General features: G+C 44.9%; 1 protein-coding gene across 4 annotated transcripts in view; it reads right to left on the bottom strand.

Moving 5' to 3' along the window:
* EFR3B (EFR3 homolog B) overlaps positions 1-27563 on the bottom strand; it is a 114127-nt gene that overhangs the window by 60660 nt on the left and 25904 nt on the right. For 2 of the 4 annotated variants that reach the window (XM_064295117.1, XM_064295118.1), the window contains exons 1-3: positions 8671-9170; positions 7795-7871; positions 5281-5408 (exon numbers count right to left, since the gene is read on the bottom strand). In XM_064295117.1, coding sequence (XP_064151187.1) covers positions 5281-5408; positions 7795-7871; positions 8671-8698 — 233 coding nt within the window. In that variant the 5' untranslated portion in view covers positions 8699-9170. Of the gene's footprint in view, positions 1-5280; positions 5409-7794; positions 7872-8670; positions 9171-27563 lie in introns of those variants that run through there. The other 2 variants (XM_064295115.1, XM_064295116.1) reach the window with 2 other exon arrangements.

Raw genomic sequence — 27563 nt, 5'->3', positions numbered from 1 at the left:
ACCTCTGTGTTAGTTTAGGTAGGTAGTGTGTTTCTAGGAATTCATCCATTTCTTCTAGGTTTTCAAATTTGTTAGAGTACAATTTTTCACAGTAATCTGATACGATTCTTTTAATTTCAGTTGGGGCTGTTGTAATATCGACCATCTCATTTCTTATTTGGGTTATTTACTTCATCTCCTGTTTTTCTCTTGTCAGTTGGCCAAAGGTTTATTAACTTTGTTAAATTTTTCAGAGAACCAGCTTTTGGTCTTGTTAATTCTTTCAATTGTTTTTCTGTTTTCTATTTCATTTAATTCTGCTCTAATTTTTATTATTTGCTTTCTTCTGGTGCCTGAGGGTTTCTTTTGTTGTTCTCTTTCTATTTGTTCAAGTCGTAGGGATAATTCTTTGATTTGAGCAGGACTGATAGACTTCAATTTTTCAAAGTATCTTAGAAGATTGGAACTCAATGGGACCTTTAAGCCCCCTAGTCAATGGTCTTTGTGTTTGTCCTTTCTTACAGCAACCTTCCCAGGTATGCCCTAGCCTTTAGGCTTATACAATACTCTCAAAAGGAATAGAGCATGGGATTCTCAGGGTGATGTCCCTTCAACAGGATTAGCGTCATCAGAGATCTGATCTGGGCTTGCTGTCCTGGAAGGGGTCCAAAGCAGTAACAGGTCTGGGAATATGAACTTTTCCTGGCTGAGTACTTGGAACAGGATGGGGCAGGAAGGAGCTGGGGAGGACCACCCACTGCAGGGGCCCCCAGGTGAAAGCAAGAGAAGGTTACGGACCACAGCGGCAGTCCTAAGTGTTCTAGGAGGGCTTCCCAGCAGGTGAGGAGGGCAAAATCCAAGGAATATGGGATGAACTGAAGTTTGTGGGCAACAACTGAGGCCAGGTGAAGACTGGGACACTTGGCAGGTTATAGCAACAGGAACTCTGCATCAGGGACCAGGGCAGAAAGTGATTTACAACAACTGAGGAAAATCCATAGCGGGCTTGGTACATAGGAATGAGGCAGGAACCTCATACCAAGGGTCTTTGGCAAGAGCTACCTGTAATGAGGTATCTGTGCCTGGTTCTGCTTAAACACCTTGTGCTCAGTCAGGGGTGGCCCTAGGAACCAGGAGAGGCACTGAGTCTCCCGGAAAAAGGAGCAGGAATGCAAAGTTTGGAAACCAGATATGGTTGGAGAGGAAAGGCAGATCTGGGGTCAGAAATTAGGATCAGCAGGTAGAGAGGCAGAGGCTCCTTTAGCAAGGCCAGTCATTGTCCAAGGATCACTCAAAGAGAGCAGGCTTTGATGAAGAACCTCTTATTCTGGGCAGTTTGAATGCATGTAGTCAGCGCTACCCCTAGACAGAACCTTCTGGATGTAAAAAGCCTGTAGGTAGGAGAAAGGAATTGTCCTTAGCTAAAGGAGGGAAAGATGAAACTCCTTGGCTAGTAGGAGTCTGCAGTATCTGTATCCAAAGGGTCAGCCTTGTCCTCCAACCAGGCTCAGGGTCCTTTTGGGAAATTTGCATTTCTTAGGACCTCCACTAGGTCAGCTCCTGGGGCCAGGCTCCTTAGGGGAGTATCCCAGCTCTCTTTGGTATGGGTGTCTCCGTTCTCCAGGGCTCAGACAACCTAGGGCTGGATGAGAGCTCCAGGCATTGGAGATCCTGACAGTGTCTAATATGGCATTCGACATGCTGTCAACTCTCAGCGATCATTGTCAACTGACCGTGGGTATCACCCAGCACTGCCATTAAATCCCTTGCTCTCCAGCTGCTATGGGTGTTCTAGCAGTTGGGCTGCACTGAAAATGGAAGGAGACAATATAAGGAATTCTGGCTTTTTGCTGCTCTGCATATCATTGCTCATCACGGTCCACGAGGATGAACACCTTGAAATTCACTTTTTATCTTCTCTCTTCCCACGTTTGATTATCCCATCTGATGCCAAACACATATGATAATACAGACCACACACAATGGGTATGGGGTCATGATACAGGGAGGCAGTGGAGGTAGAAGAGAGTGGCAGAGCCACTGGGTCTAACACCCAAGGTTCATGTCCATATGGTTAACCATAAATAAATACAGACACCTGCATCATAAGGCAGACACAGCCTCTCAGACGGTCTCTATGCCAACATTCTGCTCTTCCAAAGCTGCCGTCAATGACGTGGAAGATGATATGATGATGATGATGTGTGTGGTTGGTTTGGGAAAGATGGGAAGCATAGGAGAGAGAACAAGAGATCAGATTAGAGATAATAGATTTTTTCTCTCCAAATGCTTATGATTAAAACCCTTAGGGAGGCCTTCAAGGCTTTAAACACTTAGATGCTGCAAGGTCTATTTTTAACAGAACGATACCAGTTTTGAACTGCAGCTCTAAGGTCAGGGGAATGATTCTATGTGCCTCTGGCTGGCTGCAGGACAGCTTTACTGAGAGAACTCTCATTACAGAGAGGACAGGCAAAATTAGTATTAAATGTTTAATGTTATAGCCAGTATATGAGTTTTAGGTTCAATCTAGGATAAAGTTATTTTTACTTGCTTTACTTTATAATATGTCAAAGCCCTTTATATAATCAGCACATACCGTATATTCATGCCCTTTTTATTGTGTGTGTAACTTAATTCTATTGTATAAAATGATCACGGGAATGTATTATTTTGGGTTCTGCATCTACAATGGGGGTGGCCTGATTTAATATTTGCTGGTGGGTCCTGTGCTTTCTGGACCTCCACACTCTGTCAGCACAACACAAACCTTCTCATTCTAGTTCAAGATCTGATCCAACCACCCAACCAGGAGGAGAGGGCCTTGGAGGGCAGTGGGGGCTGATGGGCAGAGGTGTGGGCAGGTCAGGGAAAGAGAGCACCAGAAAGGCCCAGAGGGCACAGGGACCCAGTTGTTGGGGGGATCATCAGCCAGTCTGCCTGAAATGGGTCTAGAGTGGGTGTGGCAGGTGTGGTGGGCATGGTGGGTAGAGCAGTGAGTTAGGGGCAGGTTGTGGAAGACCCCGGAAGTTCAGCTGAAGAGCTTGGATTTTATTCTAAAGGAGCTAGGAGAGTGCAGCTTCAGGTCTGCATTTTGGGAAGCTCATATCTAGCAGTATTAATCTGGAAGGACCAGAAAAGGAAAGATGGAAAGCAGGAAGACAATTTCCAAGTCTACTTCCATAATCTGGGCTAAAAGGAAATGAGAATCTGAACCAGGAGAAGGCAGGAGCAGAAGAAAGTAGATGATGGATGTAAAAGGCTCTGTGAGGAATGGAACCAAAAGGACTTAAGGATAATTACCTGAAATCTGCAGGACGACAACCAAAAGTGAGACTAGGGAAACTTACTTTGGACAGGTCATCAGGAAAGATCAATTGCTAGAAGAAGACATTATGTTTGGTAAAGTAGGGGGTCAGTAAAAAGGAGGGAAACCCTCAATGAGATGGATTGACACCATTGCCACAGCCATGGGCTCAAACATAGCAACAATAATGAAGATGATGCAGGACCGAGCAACATTTCATTCTGTTGTTTATAAGGTTGCTATGAGTCAGAGCCAACCAGACAGCACCTAACAACAACAACAACCCTAAACCTGTCCAACCCTCTGTCCCACCCACAACGCCAGCTGGAATACCTTAGAGTTATCTTTGCATTCAGCCTCTCTCTGAATTGTGCTGATTGGGCAGCAAACACAACCTCACACTTGCCTCACAGTGAAAACACATGCTCAGTAGAGAATATTTAGAAAACACATGCAAAAAAGTAGATAGGAAACAAACAAAACTCTACAGCCACCCTGTCCACAAAATGGAGTACTCAACATTTTGTATATTTATTTTTATTGGATTTTCTAGGCACTGAAATTTGTTGTTGTTTATTTTTTACCTTGATTGTAAACACTGTGTGCATAATTATGCATTCTATTCTTTATTTACTTAAGGTGTTTTCCACGCTGTATGAAACGCATCTTTATAAACACCATCTTTAAGGACTAGCTAACATTTCATCAAGGGATATACAGCATAATTTACTGAATTCTTGTGCTCGTATTGGACATTTAAGTTATTTCCACTTCTTCGTTATAAAAAAACACCATAATAAACATCTCTGTATATAGCTAGATTTGTATGTAAGATTGATTCCTTGGGATAGATTAACAGAAATGGAATTACTTGGTCAAAAAGCATAAATGTTTTTGAGGATCTTGACACACACTTCAAAATTAGAAAGGCTTGAGCAATTTGCATTCCTTCTACAAAAGCATGAAAATGCTTCCAATTTTGCCATCCCTTGGTTAATATTGGAAATCTACTTTTTTTATTAATTTGAAATGTGAAGAGGGTATCCTACTATATCAATCGACATCTTTAATTACAGTTTGTTGAATATTACCCCATGTTTATAAACAATTCTATCTCCTCTTCTGTAAATTTCTTATTTATGGTTCTTGCCTCGAATCTTTTAGGGTCTCAATCTCCCCACTCCACCCCTACTATTTGTTATGAGCCACTAATATATGAGTTTGAATCCTTTGTCTTATTTTTAAAAAACACTTCATATTGTTGTCTTTTGAGTTTTGATTATTTCTTTTTTGACATCGAAATATTTAAATTTTTAAACAGCTAAATCTATTGATCAGACATTTTCTTTAAGATTTCTTCTCTCTTCTAAACATAGGAAGTCCTTCTCTCACAGGAAATTGATAAATATTTCACTCATGTGTATTTTTAATGGACAAATTACCTCAAACCTTGCCTTCTCTTTAGAATGCAGATGAGTTCTCCTTACTTTTTTGAGAGTAAGTTGAAAGAAGCAGGATGGGTTCGATGAGAATAATGGTACATTCTTGCCTAGACTAACTTTTCGAGGTCACAGACTGTGTGTGAGGACTTCTGGTGTAAATGGATACTAAAGGAGGTGCTCATAGGAGTCCAACATCCCCTTCTCTAATCTTGGCAAAAGCACCAAATTTTAACCTGCCTTTGGAAGAGTAGGAAACCCTGGTGGCATAGTGGTTAAGTGCGAAGGCTGCTAACCAGAAGGTCGGCAGTTCAAATCCACCAGGTGCTCCTTGGAAACTCTATGGGGCAGTTCGTCATATAGGGTCACTATGAGTTGGAAGCTACTCGACGGCAGTGGGTTTGGTTTGGTTCTTTTGGAAGAGTAAATGGAACCCACTCCTCCACCCCCAGCCCCTATTTCCTCAGTCTGTTCAATAATACAGCCTACAATACATTTTTTAAAAAGAACCTATATTGGTTGAAAATATCTCTCCCACCTTCCCATACCACTCACCCATATCGATGACGACCCACATCACGGATGAGCCTCTCAGAGAGGTAGGCGCCTATACGATCAAGCTTTTCTGGAGCTGAGAGGGCATAGAAGGTCAGCTTCTCCATGTTGGTCTTCACCAGGCCATCCTGTAAAATACAGGCAGTTCACCATCACTGTGGCCATATGATGGCTAGAAGCGTACAGGTCTTGCTGTAAATTATAATTCAGTCGACATTTACAGAGTGCCTATTACGTATGTGCCACACAACACGCTAGGCATCAGGGATACAAGATGATTAAAACATAGTTCCTACCCTCTGGGAACTCACAATCGAGCCTAAAGTGTGCTAGCTATAAATAAGAACAGTAAAATAGTAAGTGATAAAATTCATATATAGGTAGTCCCTGACTTATGACATGTTTGAGTTATGAAAAACTGCACTAAAAACCGTCTTTTTTTTTGGTACATCTTATCATTAGTGATATGCACTACATACAGTGTTGCAGGGTGTAGTTTGTTGATGTTATCATTCTCAGATGTTCAGTGTACCTGGAACATCGCATTTTTCTGGGAGGACGTTAGGGGAAAATGGATGCAAGGGATATGGAAAAAATTGCTGAGCTGTGTGAACATGCTCCAAGCATTTGATCAGGATAATATGATGGAAGAGATCAGTGGAAAAATCGTCCATACGGTAAGAACACTGAATTTAGAACTTAATGTTGTCAGTGTGGAACAGCTCATAGATCACGAAGAAGGGGAATTGCCAGATCGGTAATTACTAAATTTTAAAGAGGAAAAAAAAAATGCTGAAGAAGAAAGAAATGATGAGGAAAAGGAAAAAGATTTCAAAAAAAATTTACAGCGAAAGGATTATCTGAAGTTTTTTCTGAGTTAAATTTGGGGTTTCAGTTGCTTGAAAACATGGACGCAAATGCTGATCGTTTTGCTAAAGTTGATAGGCAGATTCGGGAAGCAGTGAGAAGTTACCGCAAAATATGTGAAGAAGAGAAGAAAAGGACCATACAAAGACAACTCTTACTAATTTTCTGACTAGAAATGCCGTCCCCATTCCCAGGGATAATCCAGATGATCTAGAACCTTCCACGAGTGGAGTTATTACCACAACTGAGAAAATGCCAACGTCATCTAACTGTCGTTCATTGCTGGAGTAAATTTTTATGACTTGTGTAATTTTTTATGTAATGTATGTAGTAAAATATATCTGCAAGTTTATATGTAATGTTTTCAACCCCCAAAGACAAATAAAGATTGGATTAATAAAGATACCGATAATAAAGGCAATAATAATGAAAATTAAAAAGAAATGAGGTATTTAACTTATGTCAGAACTAACTTACAAGGGAGTCTTCAGAACAAGATCCCTGTACGTGTGTGCATATGTATATGTATATGGGTACACATGTATACGTACACACGCATAATGTATTGTGTATATGTGTGTAGGTGTGAGTGTGTACATATGTATATGTGTATATGGATGCCTATATATATATATATATACATGACAAGACTTGGTTAAAAAGCGATGGAGAATTAGAACGAGTTGGGTGTCTAGGACGAAGACGTGAACAGGAAGAAGGACGCAGCTCTGTAGTAATTATTGAATTCTCCAGAGGATGCCGTAAATGATTCTCCAACTATTCATCGAGAAGGGATCACTGATGCACAGTGGGCAAGTCCAGGACATCAGATCCTGACGTTTCTCAGACCACAGCCCAGAGGTGCAGTCTGACAGTTAGAGTGGTGGCCTTTGTGGCTAGAGTGGGGGTCTGGGTGGTTAGAGTGGGGGCTGGGTGGTTAGAGTGGGGGTTGAGTGGTTAAAGTGGGGGCTCAGTGGGTGGTTAGAGTGGGGCTGGGTGGTTAGAGTGGGGGCTGGGTGGTTAGAGTGGGGGCTGGGTGGTTAGAGTAGGGGCTGCGTGGGTGGTTAGACTGGGGCTGGGTGGTTAGAGTGGAGGCTGGATGGTTTGAGTGGGGGCTGAGTGGTTAGAGTGGAGGTTCAGTGGTTAGAGTGGGGGGACTGGGTGGCTAGGCAGCCAGGAAGCCAGGCCTTCTGTAAGTGTACAGCCAGACAACTGGCGGTCATGGTAAGGTAGCCCGGAGAAAGACAGGGCCCCTGAGCCAAAACCCAGGAGCATGCTCACACTAAACAGCAGGGAAATACTACCATCAAGAGAGTTAGCAGCCTGAGGAAACTGTCACCCAGAGAGATAGAAATGAGAATGGTGTCTTGGTTGTACAGCATTGGTCAAAAGCATGCCATAAGAAATTTCCAGCTGCTCTGTGCAGATTCTGACTTCAGAGAGATCCAAATACCCCCCTCCTTCCCATTCCCAACGGTCCCTCACCCCTGAGGGGGCTCTGGTCAACGCTTTAATTCGTCTGAGAACACTCAAGAGGCCCAAGCCACTGACAGACTTGCTTGCCCCACGCAGCAGACTCAGAGTCCCCACCTAGATGGTGGAGCCATGGTGCGAGGCAGCGCCAGGTAGAAGCCAGCTGTGACCTACCTCTGGGTCCTCAGGGAAGATGTTGTCAACCAGCCTTTTGTACCTGGGGCGCAGGGCGCCGCAGCAGCCACACACACCTGGAATGAGAACAAGAAAAACCCATGAGCAAAGCTGCCTCCTCAGCTGAGGAGACCCAGGAACCAGAGCCAGGGCCAGCATAGTCTGTAGTTGGAACAAATTCCAGCTGGTCTCTACCCTAAAGTGCCAGGGCCTCAGCCTTCCCTAGAGCTGGCTTCTCCCACTGCTTCCCTACCCCCAAATTCTAAGACATTTGCCATTCTCATTTCATGGCTTTTGCTTGGGGATCAGGCATAGTGGTATATGCAAGAGCAAAGCCAGCAAACTGGCACGTTTTTGTGATACCAGGCTATAGAGGAGCATTTGAGGAGTGAGGCTTCCATGGGTGGGAGCCCCACAAATCCCGCTGTTGTGCATGTTTACACACATCCACATCCACACACATTCACACTCTCGCTCTTACAAACACTCACATTCTCACATGCACACCGACACACATCCGCACACACATTCACACATGTATTCACATACGCACACACACACACACTCTCATGCACACTCACATATGCTCACATACTCATGCTCACTCACACACATATGCTTTCTCTCTCTCTCTCTCACACACACACACACACTTTTCTGGGATGGAACTAAAAACTGTCTCCGGCAGCCCAAGGATCCCACCGAGGTTCCTGGGAAGACGAGCACTGCTGAGAGGGCAGCCGCTCTCCCCCAGCCCGCCCCTAGTGGCTCCCCATTTCCTTCATCGTCTGTTCCTCAACCTCCCTCTGCCATCCTCTCTCCTGGGGCCGTTTCCATTACAGAATGTTATGTGAAACTATGATGAATTAACATTACCATTAATTATTAACATTTGAAAATGCATCTTTAATGCAGCGTGACTGTGGTATTTGCAAACTGTAGCGTTTTAGAGTCGGGCAGGGCCTTAGGGGCCATCCAGTTCGTGGTTCTCAAATGCCAGCCCCGGAGGAGGTGCTCACCAGTCTGTGGCAAAATGAAAAAAACAAGGACAAGGTGGTACATTTTGTAAAGCTAAATTTATTCCATCTAAATGACTGCCTGACATTAGGTCCTTCTTTGTCTTTCAGTGTGGCAAAATGATGGTGTTAGTGAACGGGTGATAATAAAACAAGCTCTGGCAATTCCAGGTGCCACCATGAAAAGTTTCTGATTCATAATGGAAATTGGGAAGTATGGGATCCGCTGCTCGTCTTCAGCCTTCCTCCCGCTGAGGAAACCTCCGTTCCACATCCCAGCTCCACGCCTCGCTGCATCCCGGTGGGTGAAAGAGGGGAGAGGAGGGTGGCAGGGAAGAGCCTGGGGAGCAGGGAAGAGCCCGGGAAAGTCCTCCCGTCCTCCCCCAAAATAACTGCTCCCTTATTCTACTAATTAAAGATTAATTCTGTTTGTATGAGCGCTCTACTTAAAATGCAAATGTGCCAGGGAAAGATTAAGCCCATGGGCCATTCAGAGAAGAATGAATTGCTTTAGTGGGAATTACGTTAATCACACAAAGAACTTAATACAGGGTGGAGAAAAGCAGCTGTCTTGATTTTGATTGGGAGGGGCATGGGGCGGGCACAATCGGGAGGAAGAAAGAGCCTCAGATTCTGGCTCTAGGGGTGATTTAGGTATTAGGTAATGGGTGTGCACTTGAGGAGGCCAAGGGGCACCTCAAGGACAGTGGGCATCCAGAGGGCAGGATAACTGATTTGCAATACCAACTCAGAGGTACCCCCGCCCCCATAGGGGTAGCTGTGTGCCCCTTGGCCTCCCGCTGCGCCTGCACCTGGAGGGCTGCCAGGCCTGAGGAGGGCCATACAACTAGTTCACAAGCTGCAGACCCAGGCTCACTGGGGTTGACCTGGTATCTCCTCGTCTTGTCCCTGCTCTGCCCTAAGAGAACGCACTCGAGTTGTGTCTGGTTGGCACCCAAGGCCATTTCCCAAAAGAAATAGCTCCTGAGGGACGCATCCTCCTAGCTGGGCCTGCGCCCCACGCACCCAATGAGGGCACCCTGCCTCGCCTGGTGCAGCCATGGAGATGCTTCTTCTCAAGCACACCCAGGTGAGGCAAGCTCTGCGCTCCCCCACAGCCTCCCTCACGCTGTCCCTAAAATAGGTGCCCTGGCCCTTTGCAATTTGAGGGAGTGAGAAAACAGAAACATGGAGAAACATAGACTGAAAAATATGCTAGGGTCAGGTTCTTCCTCAAACCTTTCTGAAGGGCTGTGAGCGGGGCTGGTGCTGGACAGAGGCCCAGCTCACGGTTGCTGGCAACCCAGATCTGCGGAGGCGAAAGCACAACACCATATGGGGGATTCAGGGTAGAAACCCCATACGCTGTCACAAAGGGGAATATCAGTGCTGCCAGCATGCTGCAGGGCAGCAGGCCTGGCCAGCCCTTGTCTGGGGACACTGACTCAGTTTCTTCCTGGATGGCAACCGGGGAGCCTGCTAGCCTCCTGCTTTCTTGTACTCTGGAAAGGGAGCTCCTTTGCCCCAGTCCTTCCTTCTCTAGTCCATGCTCCCTCCTGGGAAGCTCCCTTTCCTCTCCCAGCACTCGGCATCCAGAAGCCACTAGAGCAGGGCCTTCGTGGCGGGGGGGGGGGGGGAACCAGTCACATTCAAGGCCCACCAATGGGGAAGAAGTGAGATGATCAAAAGAAAAAAAAATGAGAGCACAGCCCCCAACTAGAAGAGCTGCCGCTGATTTTGCCTTTTCCAGGCATCTCCAGATAAGGGGGCCACCTCAGTGGCACAAACAGCTATGCACTTGACTACCAACAAAAAAGATTGGTTTGAGTTCATCCAGAGGTGCCCTTGAAAACCCTGTGGAGCACAGTTCTACTCTGACACACATGGGGTCTCCATGAGTCAGAACTGACTCGATGGGAACTGGTTTACTGGTTTTTCTAGATGAGCAGGCGGGGGGCGGGGGGCATCCTGATTTACTCCTGGGCATTTCCTTCTAATTTCTCTTTTCTTTCCAACCTCCTAAGGTTCTCAGAGGGCAGGGGCTGGTGAAGTGGGGTGGTCAACAGTGTGAGCTCGTGAGTCAAACACTGGGTACTGCAGCTTCCCAGCTGTGTGACTTAACCAAGCAAGTAACTGCATTGCACGGGCGTCCTCGTCTCTAAACGGGCATAGAACGCATCGCATCGGGTTGCAGGTTAGCGCCTGGTAGGTTCTCGTTAAAGGTTGCTCGTAGTTGTCATCCCCTCTGCGTTCCCCCAGGCTCAGCTGAGGCCTTCAAAAATGCTGGCCAGATCACTCACTAGAAACAGCCTGTCGTCTGATCTGCCAACTATGGGACTCTCCGACTTCCGCAGCCCCATGAGCCAGCAGCCTGCCGTCTGATCTGTCGATCCTGGGTTTGTTGGCCCCTGCAGCCATGTGAGTCAAGAGAAGTCTCTAGCCAACACCTGACCCGGGGACTTTGGGACTTGCCAGTCTTTACAACAGTGAGCCATTTCCTTGAGATAAATCTCTCTATGTATACATATGTATACATACATACGCTTCACTGGTTTTGTTCTCTAGAGAACCCAGCCTAAGACACGTGTCTATTATGTGGGGAATAGAAAAGTATATAGATAGAATATATAAACCAAAACCAAACCGAGTGCCGTCGAGTTGATTCCGACTCATAGCGACCCTATAGGACAGCGTAGAACTGCCCCATAGAGTTTCCAAGGAGCGTCTGGCAGATTCGAACTGCTGACCCTTTGGTTAGCAGCCATAGCGCTTAACTGCTATGCCACCAGGGTTTCAAATAGAATATATATATATATATAAAGAAAAGTATATTGGAAACAGTGCTAATGTTAGAGTTAAAAAGTACTGGGTTCAAGTCCTGGTTCTGTCATTTGATCCTTGATACTCAGTTTCCTCATTACTAAAGTAAGAGGACGAGATATTCTCTAAGATTGTTTTATGATCAAAGTCCTAGACCATCTGCCATAGACTCTAGAAAGGGCAAGATCTCCTTCAGAGGAAGACTTCCTGGAAGAGGAAGGGCAGGATTCACAGGGGAGAAACAACAGCAGGAACTTTATTCCTTCTTGCGAGGTGTGGCTCTAAAATACTTTATGAGTACCAATCCATTTAATCTTTACAAGAACCCCATGGAGTAGGCGCTATTTTTATCACCATTTTACAGATGTGGAAACTGAGGCACCAAGATGTTAAATTACCTGTCTATAGCCATACAGCTAATAAGTGGAAGAACCAGGACTTGAATAATTAAAAAAAAAAAAATCTAGCTCCAGAGGCCATGTTCTTAATTACTCTACCAGGGAAGGGATAAGGTTAGCATTGTTCAGGGGGGCTAGGAAAGCTAAAGGCATGTACAGAAAAAGAACCACTAGGGCAGTGTGTCTCAAAATGTAAAGCGCAAAGGAATCACTTGGGGTATCTTGTCAAAATGCAAATTCTGATTCAGTAGGTGTGCGGTGAAGCTTGAGAGTCTGCATTTCTACCAGGCTCCCAGGCGATGCTGATGCCCCTGGCCCAGGGACCACACTTGGAGTCTGCAAGGCAGCAGAGTACATGGTGGTTAAGAAATTGGGCTCTGGGGCCCAGCAGGCTTAGGCTGAAACCTTAGCTCTTCCAATTTCTTGTTGTACGACCTTGAATAAGTTGTTGTTAGATGTCATGAAGTCAGCTCTGACTCCGAATGACCCCACATATAACAGGACGAAATGTTGCTGCTTGTGCGCTTCACATTTGTTGTTATGTTTGAGCCCACTGTTGCAGCCACTGTGTCAATCCATCTTGTTGACGTCTTCCTCTTTTTCGCAGCCCCCCTTTTCCAAACATGATGTCCTTCTCTGGACTGATCCCTCCTGATAACATGTCCAAAGTATGTGAGACGTATCCTCCCTATTGTTGCTTCTAAGGAGCATTCTGGCTGTACTTCTTCCAAGAAAGATTTGTTCTTTCTTCAGACAGGTCATGGTATATTCATTATTTTTCACCAACATCATAATCCAAATTCCTTATCTGAAAAATGAAGATGATAACAGATCCTTCCCAGAGGGCAGGGTGAGGACTAAATAAAATAGCATATGCCATTGTTTAGCCGAGTGCCTCCTCTTTCCCTCTCCAGTCCCTGGAAGGAAACACAGGGAAGACCAGGCTGGGGCCAGATGAAGGCAGCTCTGAACATCAGGGGAAAGAGTTCAGGTTTTGCCTAAATTAACAGAGAGCTCTGGGAGCCCCCTGAGCAGTGGGTGACAGTGATGATCAATTCAGAGGTGATATGAAAGACGGAACAGGACAGGGAAGTTTAAGGAAGATGAGACAGGACAGTGAGATTTAAGGAAGATGGGAGAGGACAGGGAAATTTAAGGCAGAGAGAGAGATGTGTGGGTGAATTACCAAACAGCCCAAAGTGAGGAGACAAATGCCTGAACCAGAGTGATGTTATCAGGACAGAATTAAAGAAGACTTGATGGGGGCATTGAGCTTCTTTTAAGGGTGATGGAAAAAAAAATGGAAACAGATAATGGTGATGGTTGTGCAACACAACGAACACAGTATCACCGAATTACATATGTGAAGAATGTTGTCTTGCATGTCTATTTACCACACACGCATAGAAGACTTGAGTGGCTTGGGGCCGGGGGAGGGCAGTATGAAAGATTACTCGAGTTTTTCAAGTACGAAGACTTGTCCTCTCCTTCTGCCTGTTTCTTAGTTTTCCTTCCCACTACTTGTGGTAGAAAGGCCTGGCGATCTACCTCTGAACATTATCAAATAAAAACCCTACGGATCACAACAGAATATTTTCTGGTACTGAAAGGTGAGCCCCGTAGGTTGGAAGTCACTCAAAATACACAGTGGCCACAACAACGGACTTGAGCATACCACTGATCATGAAGATAATGCAGGAGCGGGCAACGTTTTGTTCTGTTGTGCGTGGGGTCACATGCACAATAACTTTTGGTAAAGCATTTCACCTTTCTTTTCCTCATTTCTCTGTACGTTCCCTAAGGTCTTCCCAGGTTAGCCATTTGGAGCTTTAAAGCTTCTCTCAGTGGCCCCAAAACACACCTTTATTAGCATCCCCTTAAAAACCAAAATCTCACTGATCTCAATGATCTGCTTAACTCAAAATGCTAGTAGCTGATGAAGTCATCCAGACGGTATACGCACTTTTAAAAGAATCTAAGCCAAAGAAAATAATTTCTAATAGTAGAACCTTGGGTGATATTTGAGAAGCAGGATGTTTATATAAGGAAATCAGTCCTACAAAGTTGCTATGAGTCGGAACTGACTCGACGGCACATAACAACAGCAACACTATACAAGTATCTGCAAACTCTTCTGCCATGTTGGACTCTGAAGTTGCTTTTTTTTTTTTTTTTAAAAAAAAAACTCTTTACAAACCCAGTTTTGAGGAAAATAAGGTAAAGAAATAAAATAAATACCTTTTTTGGGGGGGGAATATAGAAAAAAAATCAATATATATATATTTTTTTAATTAACCACATGGTGAATTTCAAAAAGGATGGGTGGATAACTCTAAGGCCATGCAGCTGACAATATCCTGATTCGAGGAAAGAAACACAAGAAAAATCACTGGGGAAAACAATCCTAAAGGTATTGCTTTACCATCTTATCTGTCCCACTTTAAAAAGGGAAAGATCATATAGCTAAAGAGATTTTTTTTTGGAGTCTCAGCTAGAGGGCAGAAAGCCTTGGACAGCACTCCACACTTCTGGGTGGTAATCAAAGCCGAAAAAACCCGTTGCGTTGATTCTGACTCAAGTAGACCTACCCATAGAGTTTCCAAGGAGTGCCTGGTGGATTTGAACTGCTGACCTTTTGGTTAGCAGCAATAGCTCTTAAACACTGCGCCACCAGGGCCCCAGTTAAAGCTGGAAGCAGGAGGTAAAGATCTCCTCTCTGATGAGGCAGAGAGGTGGGGAGGGCTTTGGTCAGGAGTGCCTGCCTCTTGGCCTGGCCTCTCGGAGTTAAAGCAGCTCAGGGGGTGCTGGGAACACACCGGCATCCTTAGAACGGGACACTCCCAACCAGAAGAAGGCAAACACAAGGTAGCTGCAACCTAGCCAGGGAGTTGTTGTTAGGTGCCCTTGAGTGGACTCTGACTCACTGTCACCCTATATGACAGAGTAGGACTGCTCCACAGGGTTTCCATGTTTAAAGAAAACATTAAAAATAAATAAATAAAATCAATTCATTTTAACAAGAAATTAACCAATCGTATTTATATATTTCTTTATATCTTATTTCTGATGGTATTGATCCTTAATGTTAGTAAGTAGAGTTTAATTTACAGCTACATGCCTGTGAAAGAGCCCTTTCATTCTGCACTGTTTCCTTTCTGAGAGACAGCGCTGTGCACCAGGCCCTCTCCCTCTCTGGGGATCACGTCTGGCAGATCCAGCCACGGTACGCCGAAGGTGAATGTATAAAGAGGCCTCTCTCCTGCCATTAGGAGCTGTCTTGTCTAATATTTTAATAGCTATTCTAAGGAAGGGAGGGAAAAGTGATACGGCGGAGTTCACTAGTATATAGCCACTCTGGTTATGGAAAAACCACATCAGTAGGGATTAACTAAAGGAAGTCTGGGCAAACCGCTCAACCTCTCATTTTCCTCATCTGTAAAATCAGTGTTCAAAGACGAGATGTCAGTGGTTTCCTCCAACTTCAATAACTCTACCAACAGTCGGACCTGCCCCATTTCCCTGCCCCTGTTTCATTCTGCCCCAACAGCAGGGCCTCTGTCACAGATTGAATTGTGTACCCCCAAAATATGCGTTGTCTTGGTTAGGCCATGATTCCCAGTATTGTGTGCTTGTCCTCCATTTTATGATTGTAATTTTATGTTAAAGAGGATTAGGGTAGGATTGTAACACCAACCTTACCCAGATCACAGTGTATCCAATGTAAAGGGAGTTTCCCTGGGGTGTGGCCTGCACCACCTTTTATCTCTCAAGAGATAAAAAGAAAAGGGAAGCTAGCAGAGAGTAGGAACCTCATACCACCAAGAAAGAAGCACCAGGAGCAGAGCACGTCCTTTGGGCCTGGGGTTCCTGCCCAGAGAAGCTCCTAGTCCAGGGGAGGATTGACAAGAAGGACCTTCTTCCAGAGCCGACAGGGGGAAAGCCTTCGCCTAGAGCTGATGCCCTGCATTTGGACTTTTAGCCTACTTTACTGTGAGGAAATAAATTTCTCTTTGTTAAAGCCATCCGCATGTGGTATTTCTGTTACAGCAGCACTAGATGACTAAGACAGCCTCCTTGCTTGTCATGCCTCGGGCCCCTGCACACTTAATGTTTCTCCTGTCTGGAATGCTCTTCCCTGTATCCACCAGTCTCCCACTCTCAACTCTTACGTTGCCTAACTGGGGAGAACTCCCCTGGCCACTACAAAGAAACCCAAACCTGTTGCCATCAAGTTGATTCCAATTCATAACAACCCTAAAGGACAGAATAGAAGTGCCCCATAGGGTTTCCTAGCCTGTAATCTTCACTGTGAGTCAGAATACACTTGACGGCAACAAATTTTGTTTGTTTGTTTAATCTTCACAGAAGCCGACTGTCACATCTTTCTGCCGCGGCTGCTGGGTTCAAGCTACCAACTTTTCAGTTAGCAGCTGAGTGCTTAACCACTGCCCCACCGGGGCTCCTTTCCCTGGCCACTATTCCTCTTTAATTTTCTATCCCTGATTTATTCCTTTTCACAGCACTCTTACCAGCTGTCACATTTATGTTTGTCTACTCTCTGTCCAGCCCCGCCTGAGGATAAGCTCTTTGAGAGCTGTGTCTATTTTATTTGCTGTATCCCAGGGCCTGAAGCAGGGTCTAGGGGGTGTTCATTGATGGTTCAGTGGTAGAATTCTCTCCTTCCTTGTGGGCCCCCTGGTTTGATTCCGGCCAATGCACCTGAGGTGCAGCCACCACCCATCTGTCAGTGGAGGCTTGCATGTTGCTATGACGCTGAACAGGCTTCAGCGAAGCTTCCAGACCAAGACAGTCCGATGGCAGACCTCACAGTTGCTGGCAGCCTCCGCCTGGCTTGCCGGCAATATCTGCATCCCGTGACTCCTACACACCGGGGCCCTGTTTCTCCTTTGCTCTGCTCAACTGACCCTATTTACTTGACTCATCTGTCCCCTTGGTCAGAGCGACCCACTGCCTGGGGTGATTGGGGATCTGAAACAAACATCTCAAAAAATAACATGCTTTTCAGCAACATCGCCTTTTCCCCAAATTCCTCATTACTAACCCAGCATCAGAGTCCCCGGGCCATGCAAATGGTTAACATGCTCAGCTGCTAACCAAAAGGTTGGAGGTTTTAGTCAGCCCAGAGGCACCTCAGAAGAAAGGCTTGGTGATTACTTCTGAAAAACTAGCTATTGAAAACCTCATGAAGCCCTGTTCTAGTCTGACAAACATAGCAACTGGTCACTCCAGCATCATCTGCCAGGCCCTGTGAGAGACAACGTTAGCCCCTTTGGATCCTCCCTTTCTTTCATCTCTGCCCAGGCTCCCTTGTGCTGATCTCTAATATCTAACAAATACTAGTGTTTACCATCTGCTCTGTGCTACGCACCAGGCCAGGCGGTTTACAAAAATTTCATAAACTACTCATAACAACCCCGGAAGATATGCCCCATTATTAACATTTTACAGATAAAGAGACAGGATCAGAGAGGGCAAGTGTCCTGCCCAAGGTCACCCAGTTCACATTTGCTTCTCTGTCATTCAGCTCCCCTGAATTCTCCATCACTTTCCCTAAAATATATCTTCACCAGTTTCTCAAGCCCGTTCTGTCCTCTCCTTTGCCACAGCCACTGTGCTAGAACACTTCCTTGACACCAGACACCCAGTTCTTGTAAGCATCACCTGGCCAGTCTCCTTGCTCCAATTCATCCTACATGCAGTTTTGTGGCAGAGCTTTGCTTTATTTAGTTTTCCTTGCAGTCAAGCAGTGAGAGTGGCACTTCATCCTGTTAAAGGTAAACCCTTCACCTTAGTCTTCAACAAGGGATGCCCCTAAAGGTGGGGTGGCTGTTCCTGTGCTCATGTCCTCCTCCCGTTGTAGGGGGGCCTCTCAGCATGCTCTGCCCCCAGAATAGTCCTGGTCAGGGGCCACACCAGGATCCAGTGGAGGGAATGGCTGGAGCTCTGAAGAGGAGCAGATTGAGGCTCCATCCTGCCATGGGTAGGAAGGTGTTTGGGGCCCAGGGAGTGTGCAGAAGCTGGGGACAGCAAAAGGACAGGAAGGAGAGCCAGGGCCACAGGCCTGGGGGCCATGAGATCACCGTGCAGGGGGGCTGACAGATGGCGATGCCCACTGAGCGCTCCCTGGAATCGTCATGAATAACGCCGTCTAACCCAGCCGTCACTGTTGATTCTGTTCCCTCAGCTTCCGCACATTCTCTGCACCACCTTATCTTAGGCGATCGCCTACTGCTGTTCGCTAAGGGAGCTATTTCAGTGACTCGTGCTTTCTTCCCCCAGATAAACTGGAAATTCCTCAGGTCTCCTTCTCTTCTGACATGGGTACAGTCTCCTGAGCCCACCAGGACTCGAGGAAATTTGGCATGATGGGTGACCTCACCTGCCCTTTGTCCCTGTGGGGTGCAGGGTGGTCACCTCCTCTCTTATCCAACAGTTTCCTTTTTACAAACATCAACATCATTATCTCCATTCACAAGAAAAATGCCTTTTTGCTCAAAATAGTTCATATTTATTTTCCTAGCTTTACAATCCCCTTGTAAAGGCAAGGGCTGGACTAGGTCATTCCTTGCACCAAAGCAAAATGAATTGTTTTTAAACAATTTACAATAAAATTGAATCCAGGGCAAATGGCACAGACAACCCTTTCAAATGAATTGGAGGAAGCTGCACGAAGTTCAGAGAGGGGCGCGTCCGACTCAAGTGCCTCCCGTGAGCACGGGCCCTGTGTTCAGCTACTGTTAATTGAACCATAGCAGTGTGCACAGCACTTGCTGGGTGGTGTGAGGAAGAGGAGGATGTTTAAAATATATCCATTCTGTCATCAAAGAACCCACTCTCTAGTTGGGGACAGATACTCACATACATTTAAAGTTGATGATGTCTCAACGATGAGACTAAGGAGTCCATAGACTGAAGAAATTGTCATGTTGAATCAATCTAGGAGGGCTTCTGGAAGAGGCAAGACCTGCACTGGCCCACTAGGGGTGAAGAGAGCTGGTAAGTACTGGTGAATCCGCAAAAGAAAAAATCCACAGCCCTTCTGTGGTGCAATGGATTGCTTTTATGGCATTTCTTCCCATGGTCTTGTAACTCCCACAAAATGACTGGGTGGGACTATGCAAATGAGGTGCTTGTGGCCCACCAAGGGAATTGGATAACTTGCTAATAATGCAAATAAGGTGCACAGCACCCTTGTGGAGATGGGGCCATGCAAATAAAGTGTATAGAACCCTAACAATGGGATTGGTTAGTTTTGCCATCTACTAGGCTTAAAATGAGCCATCCCAGAGGCACACGGGGGACTTCACTACCACCAAGAAAGAAGAGCTAGGAGTTGAGTGCATCCTATGGACCCAGGATCCCTGAGCTGAGAACCTCCTAGACCCAGGAGACAGAGAGAGAGAGAGAGCTGTTAACACTGGAGAAGGCAAGAGAAGGCAAGAAGCAGGGGCAGAGAAATGGCAGCAACAGAACCAGGGGACTGGATCAAGACGGTGCAGTGGGCTTCCCGCCCTGCATAGCAAAGTGGTTACAGTGGGTGTGCCAGCCCACAGAGCAAGAGCGTTGAGTGCCTTCTGACTGAGGCTTGCTGGTGGAGTGGGGTGCCTCCAGGCACTTATTGGTAGAGCTAAAGACCTTTGTAACACTTGCCGGAGCAGGGCAGAGGCTGGGCTGAGGGGCGAAGGGGTCAAGGGCCAGAAAGAGAGGCCTGCCTATGGGCATGGCTGAGAAGAGGTTGTCCCGATCGAAGAATTGTATCCTGAGTCATTTCTGATCCTGAATTGTAACCTGTTTCTTCCCTAATAAACTCCGTAACTGCGAGTATGGTCTATGAATTCTGTGTGGCCACTGCAATGAATTATCAAACCCAGAATAGAAATAGTGCTGTGAGAGGGACGGCTGGTGTCAGAGTCGGTAAAAAGGTTGGAGAGTAGAGGTATGTTTGACCTCCGCCTCACAGGATTCAGCTGCTGATCTTGATTTTCCTTCACCCTTGTGAAGTCAGAGGCGGTCAGACACCCCTGCCATGGCATTTATAGACCTTCAAAAGGGAAAATTTAAGAAAACTTAAAACATTCCCTCTCTTCTTTTTTCCTTTTCTTTTGTTTCTGATTTCAAAGGAATACATGCTCATGTAAAATAAGAAAAAATAAAAATGAATATAAACATCACATATAATCACACTATTTTCAGAGATAACTATTAATATTTTAGTGTATTCATTCTAGTCTTTATTTCTGTGTTTATGGATCTTTTTAAAATACATGCATAATATGGGAATCATACGGTGTAGTGTCAAAGCTGGTTTTCTTCTTGTTATATTGTGGGCATCTACTTGCTTATAGTGTTCAAAACCTCATTTTAATGGCTACTGGCTATTCTATCTTTTGACCAGACCCTGGTTTATTGTAATCATTCTCTGTTGTTTTTTCCAGTTTTTCACTATTCTGAGTGATGCAGCAATTTATCCTCAGTAATTAAATCTGGGAGTCATACAGGGAGAGTCTGGTTTTGTTTTATTGGTGATAAGGAAATCAAACGGTGCCTGTGGCTCAGAGCTCCGAGTGCAGCAGAGAGGCGCGTCGGCAGGGGCTGGGGCTGAGACCTGTCTCGTTTGGCCTGGGGAAGACTCAGGTTTGAAGAGACCAACAGGAGGCACTGATGAAAATAAGTTTGGTGAAGAGGACAGAGCCCGAGTTTCCAGACAGCTCTTATTTGAGGTGGAATTAAACTGCAGCTAAATTCTCCCTGGGGAGATGGTTTGGGCAAGAACTTGTCAGAATTCACAGACAAACCAATAGCTGTCAGTAGACTGACCTTTGAGAGCCCCCTGAGCTTTCTGACCAGTCTGGGTAATCTGATTGCCACCTTAATTGAAGATGGGGATTTAAAATGAGAGAAACAGGTACAATTGATCTAATGTCAGGGCTTCAATCCTTTAATCACTGCAGGTTTCCCTAAGCTTTGGTATCATTCTTCAAGTGAATAACAGATAAAAGTGAACAGAATCATTTTCTTTTTCTTTTTAACCAGGATATTTCTCCACCCTCTGTGTCTTGGGACCACAAATAGCAGGAAAGATTTATCAAAAGTGTTTTCAGGAGCCAGACAGCCTCGCTTCACATTTCAGTTCCAGCTCACACAAGCTGTGTAAACCAGGGCTTTGAACGACTTCAGTCATGGCTGATGAAGCGAAACCGGAACAGACCCGAATTTTTGCAATTTGGGTGATCCAGAAAGATAACCAGAACGGGAAAAATTAAGGGCCGACGCCCTGCTTGAAACCTCTCAGAAAACAAGGGCAGCGTATGCATTGCATAGCAACCAAATCTCTTTCCCCCTGGGTTTTGAGCAGAGTGGGAAACGATGGTGTTCTGCTCAAAGACGGTGGCCCATTGCGCTACTTTGAACGAGTATGGGTCTCCACAGTCCTGCCCATAATCCAGGCTCACGTATCAGGCTCCCGAAAGGGCTCACTATGCCTCTTCCGAGACTTCCGTTCCAGGGCTTTGACCTGCAATTTTTCCTGTTCTGGTTATCGTTCTGGCCCACCCAAATTTTAAAAATCTGGGTCTGTTCTGATTTCACTTCCTTGGCCACAACTGAACTGGGAAAAACAGGTTCGAAGCCCTGGTGTAAACTTAGACAAAGTCTCTGAGCCTGGGTCTCCTCAACTGCAGAATGGGGATAATGGAACTTACTTCATAGTGTTGTGGTAAAATTAGATAAGTTGACACAAGTAGAGTTCTTGAAACTATTCCTGGCATACAACCAGCACTCAATGATAGTTAGCTATTATTATCATCATCAGTATTATTACAATTGTTAAAATCTGTTTCTCAATTTAGGAGAAAGAAGGTAAGGTAGAATGAAATGGAACATCAGAGCAAGAATGGCCCTTAACCTGTAAAATTTAGTCTATCTCAGTTTCTCTATATAATATTTTATGGATAGTTTTAATATATAATTTCTTTTAGCTTTACACAGTGTTAGGATAAACAAAACTACTACCAGAGAAGGTATTTTGATGGGTCTAATACCAATCTTTTTTTGTGGGTAGTGCCAAAGATAATATCTAACATAATTTGGAAAAATAAAGTTTGATGAAAGATAATTTCAAAATGCAGATTTTCAACTAAGTGTTTGACCCTAGTTCTTCTCAAATCTGCAATATGGTAGCCCTTCATCCATGACTGCATCTACCCACCACTGGGATTACAAGGTTCCAGTTAACTCAAACAGATCTATCTTCTCTCCTCAATTAAAATCACAAAGGAAAGAGGAAAAAAAAAAAAGGAATTGCCCTGCAAGTCTTTCATCCTTATTTTATTCTAGGAGAATGAAGCACAAACAGCTGTTAAGAAATCTAAATTAAATTAGTGGTTACCAGGGGTGGGAGGAAGGGGGAAACAGGGAGTTATTGCTCAGGGGCGCTGAGGTTCTGTTAATGGTGGTGGAATAATTTGGAAATGGATAGTGGTCATTGTTGCACAATATGATGAGTGTAATCAGCGCCACTGAATTGTACATGGAAAAATTGCCAAACTGAAAAAAGAACAAAAGAAACCTAAATCCAGACAGATACACCATCATCTTTTGGAGGCCCAAGGACCAAGTGCCCTGTGGAAACACAACTAAAACATTGTCACCATGACCACCAGCTGCAGCTCACATTTTTTGAGCTGGTCCGTGCTGTGCACTCTGCTAAGTGTTTACCTGCATTATTTCATTAAATCTTTACAGCATCTGTGAGGTTGATACCATCACCCTTGATTTACAGATGACACCCAGCCTAGGCCCTTATCCAATATGTTGACTGGTATAGATTAAATAACTGAGACCTGTGCCCTTGCTGTTACTGGGTGCCATCGAGTTGGTTCTGACTCCTAGCAACCCTGCATGACAGAGTTGAACTGCCCCATAGGGTTTCCCAGGCTGTAATCTTTATGAGAGCAGACCACCAGGTCTCTTCTCTAGCAGAGCCACTTGTGGGTTCGAACCACTGACCTTTCAGTTAGCAGCTGAGCACTTAACCATTGCACTACCAGTGATTCTTAAGTGCCTTATATTTATGATAGATAAAAATAGCAATGACAATATATTCAACAGGAACATGGAACATATAATCAGGATCATACTAATTAAATGTTACACACACAGAGCAGGATTACTGAGGTAATAGAGATGCGATGGGAAAGCATCAGAGGAGACCAATTTTGAACATTCTTTAAAAGAGAAGGATTTCATTGTATTGTGAGGAAAAGAGGGCTCCCTGTGCAGAGAAAGGGTGGAAAAAAAAAAAAAATTGACATTTCCTGAGTGCCTATTATGTAGTACCTAACTTAAGCACTTTCCACTTAAACAAATGAAGAAAAAAATCTCAGATGAGAAAACCAGAGCTCAGAGAGGTTAGTTAATTTGCCCAAGATCACACAGGGAACAAATAACAGAACCAGGAGGCCTTGTGACTTCAGAGCAATGATGTGGATAAAGATGTGAAGTGAAAGTAAATATGACAGACAAGGAGTATGAAGAAAATGTGCTTATTAGAAAAAGACAATTTCCAGGATGGATTCTTTTTTAAAAGTGTATAGAACTGGTGAAATCTGAACTGTCAAGTTTTTGGTACTGAGCTATAGTTATGCAAGGAGCCCTGGTGGTGCAGTGGTTAAAGTGCTGAGCAGCTAACCAAAAGGTCAGAGGTTCAAACCCATCAGCAGCTCTGTGGGAGAAGGATGTGGCAGTCTGCTTCCGTAAAGATCCTAGCCTTAGAAACCCTGTGGCCTTAGAAACCCTATGGCCTTAGAAACCCTATGGCCTTAGGAACCCTATGGCCTTAGAAACCCTATGGAGCAATTCTACTCGGACCTACAGGGTCGCTATGAGTCAGAATTGACTTGACAACAATGGGTTTTTTATATAGTTATACAGTCCCTGGATGGTGTAGTTAACTCGCTCGACTGCTAACTAAAAGGTTGGAGGTTCGAGTCCACCTAGAGGCGCCTTGGAAGAATGGCCTGGTGAATGTCCTTCTAAAAAATCAGCCATTGAAAACCTTATGAAGCACAGATCTACTCCGACACAGGTGGGGTTGCCATGAGTTGAAATCAACTCCAAGGCAACTGGCTTGGTTTAAAAAAAAAATCTAAGTTCTAATTCTCTTCCTAAATTCAGCTCTCCAATGAATTATAAAATCCCCTTCAGCTCTAAATTCCAATTCCCTTGTCACCTTAAAACATAATAGAAATCACTAATAAAATAATTAATGAATTTATTTTATCAAAATTAGTGTACAGAGACACCCTTTGGGCTCCCCTTCCACATGCATTTCCTTGCAGCCTCCTATGAATCTATAACTATTTCAAAATAAAAAGCTGGGGGAAAAAGTTGGCATAAAAGGAAGGCAAAGACATTTCCTTTGAAAGGAGGTGCTAACAGGGGGAGGCCCTGACACAGGAGTCTGGTCTACCTGCTCATGAGGTACAAGAGCAGCCACCACCCCTTGGAGTGACCAACAACTCCACACTAGATTGGCTACCACATGAAGGAGAATAAGAGTTGCCGATACATAGACAGAGCACCAGCTATTGCCCCCACTGTGCCAAGGCAATATGGGGCTATAAAGCATTAACAACACACGGGTCTGGCGTTCAGAGCTCTTACAGTCTAGTTGGAAGGAAAAAGCATAATAACTAAATAAAATGAAGCCAGCCTCGGTATACTGACGTTTCTTACAGAAAATTTTATGTGCTACCAAAGAAAACCAAACCTGTTGCCGTCGAGTCAATTCCGACTCGTAGAGACCATAAAGGACAGAGAAGAACTGCCCCATAGGGTTTCCAAGGAGTGCCTGGTGGATTCAAACTGCTGATCTTTTGGTTGGCAGCCATAGCTCTTAACCACCACGCCACCAGGGTTTCCTTATGGGCTATGACAACTTTTTAATACTCTATGGAGCACAGCTCTACTCTGACACATAAGTCGGAATTGACTCCAGGGCAACTGGCTTGGTTTTTTTGTTCGTTTTTAGTAACTCAAAGTAGGGAGCATGCTCTTAGGCTGGGCCGGTGAAGGAAGACTTTGCAGTGGAAGTAGAATTTAGGCAGAACCCTAAAGGATGTGGGCCTAGCGGGTGAAGGGGAGGAGTAGGGGCAATGTGGGCAAGAGAAGCTGTTGAGCAAAGGGATGCAGGCAGAAGTGGTTTTGGAACCCAAGCTTGCCCGTGAGATCCTCGAAGGCACCTGGCACCAGCTCACAGAGTAGAGTGGGCATGCAAAGAAACTGTTGAACAGCTTCAAGAACGTCTGCAGAAAACACTTTTTAAAGAATAAGCCTCAGTATTGTCACTCCAAATAGGAATTGTACTCACACCATAGATAACCAAAACCAAACCAAACCGGTTGCCGACGAGTCTATTTCTACTCATAGCAACCCTATAGGACAGAGCAGAACTGCCCCACAGAGTTTCCAAGGAGCAGCTGGTGCATTTGAACCGCCAACCTTTTGGTTAGGGGCCGTAGGTTTATCTACTGTGCCACCAGGGCTCTATACTGGAGATACCGTTTTGTATTTTATAGCATGGAAAGAACAGGGACTTGAGAATTAAGCAAAACTGAGATTATGAGCTGTGCGACCTCAGACAAGTTATCTGAGCCTTCTGTTGGTTTCCTCATCTGTGGGAGATAAAGCATCTTGTGCAAGTTAGTATACAGTAGGTGCTCCATAAATGTGAGCTGTCTGGTCCCCTTTGTTCTATTTTGTAAGCATTTCCCTATTGCTGAGTTATCAGCATAATTATCATTCTTAATGTATATTTAAAATTTCAGTGAGAAGATCCACAATCTTTACTGAACTTCTTCCATATTATTTGACATTTACCTTGTTTACATCTTCATGCTATTTAAAATAATGTTGAGATGAATATGTCTACAGTACAGCTTTTTTCATTTCCTGGATTATTTCCTTAGAATGAATATCTAGAAATCAGGTCAAAAGGTATGAATATTTTTAAGACTGAAGAATTTGAATTGTCTATTCAGGGACAGGAAATGGCTGCGTGTAGCTGGAGAGGAGGTTGCAAGCAGAGGCCTCAGGGTCCTAACGCTAGACAGTAAAGAACTCAACCTTCTTTCCATAGGTGAGAGGGGAGTCGTCTGAGGGTTTCTGACAAGGAGATGTGAGAGGATGAAGGTAGCAAATGCTATCTAGTTGCATTTGAGTTTAGAGAGAGAACAAGAGAAGGGAGGCCATCAAGAGAATGAATAGGGAACTAGTGGATCACAACTACCACGGCTTCTACCAGACTGAGTTCAGCACAACTGGATGGTGCCTGGCTACCACCACCGACTGCTCTAACAGGGATCACAGCAGAGGGTCCTGGACAGAGCTGGAGAAAAATGTAGAACAAAATGCTAACTCACAAAAAAAGACCAGACCTACTGGTCTGACAGAGACTGGAGGGAACCTGAGAGTATGGCCCCCAGACACCCTTTTAACTCAGTATTGACGTCACTCCTGGGGTTCACCCTTCAGTCAAAGATTAGACAGGTCCATAAAACAAAACAAGACTAAGTGGGCACAGCAACCCAGGGGCAAGGATGAGAAGGCAGGAGGGGACAGGAAAGCTGGCAATGGGGAACCCAAGGTCAAGAAGAAAAGAGTGTTGACATGTCATGGGGTTGGCAACCAATGTCACGAAACAATATGTGTATTAAATGTTTAATGAGCAAGTAATTTGCTCTGTAAACCTTCATCTGAAGCACAATTTTTAAAAAAAGGGAGAGAGAGAGACCAAACAGGAACCAAGGCACAAGAAAATAAGGGCCAGACCCAGGGCGGTGGCAAAGAGAATAGAAAGGGACAACCACATGGGCCAAACCCTGAGTAAGTACAACCCATAAGCCATGACCAATGGCACAGGGAGCCACGAAGAAGTCAAAAGCTTGGAACCAGTGGCACAAATGGGGATCCCCACCTCAACCATGTTTCGGCAGCCACACGGTCCTGGAAGTTTCATGAGCGATCCCCTCCACCATGGAATGACTGTACCCAGATTAGATCACCCGAGGGATGTGTGAGGTGTGACATTGGCCGTGAGAAAGCAGATTGGGACCTAGGTCTGAGAACGGCCCAGTGAAGTCAATGCCCTGCACAGCTAATTAAAAACACTGAGGGGAAAACAAGGGATAGAAATAATCTATTTTCTAGACTTCTACTAATCATAGGCACAGGACACACTCTCCTGGTGATGTTTGTAAACAAAGGAACTCTGAGTGAAACTGAGCCAGCTGGCTGAAATACATTTGAGTAAATAAGTGCAATCCTCACTGGCATAATTTTGAAGGCTAGGTGACAAGGAAAAATTCCTAGGATAGAGTGTTTAATGAGAAAAGTATACACTAAACTGTAGCCACAGTATGGCCAAAATGATGATTAAAGTAAAACAGAGAATGTGGAGAAAAGAAAACAGCTTGATTGGCTGGAGTATACAACCACTGTGAATTTTCTCCTTTGT

This window comes from Loxodonta africana, chromosome 12 (genome assembly GCF_030014295.1).
Source record: "Loxodonta africana isolate mLoxAfr1 chromosome 12, mLoxAfr1.hap2, whole genome shotgun sequence".
Taxonomy (NCBI): domain Eukaryota; kingdom Metazoa; phylum Chordata; class Mammalia; order Proboscidea; family Elephantidae; genus Loxodonta; species Loxodonta africana.
The sequence above is the reverse complement of the archived record's forward strand: the minus strand, read 5'-3'. Positions and strand labels throughout refer to the sequence as shown.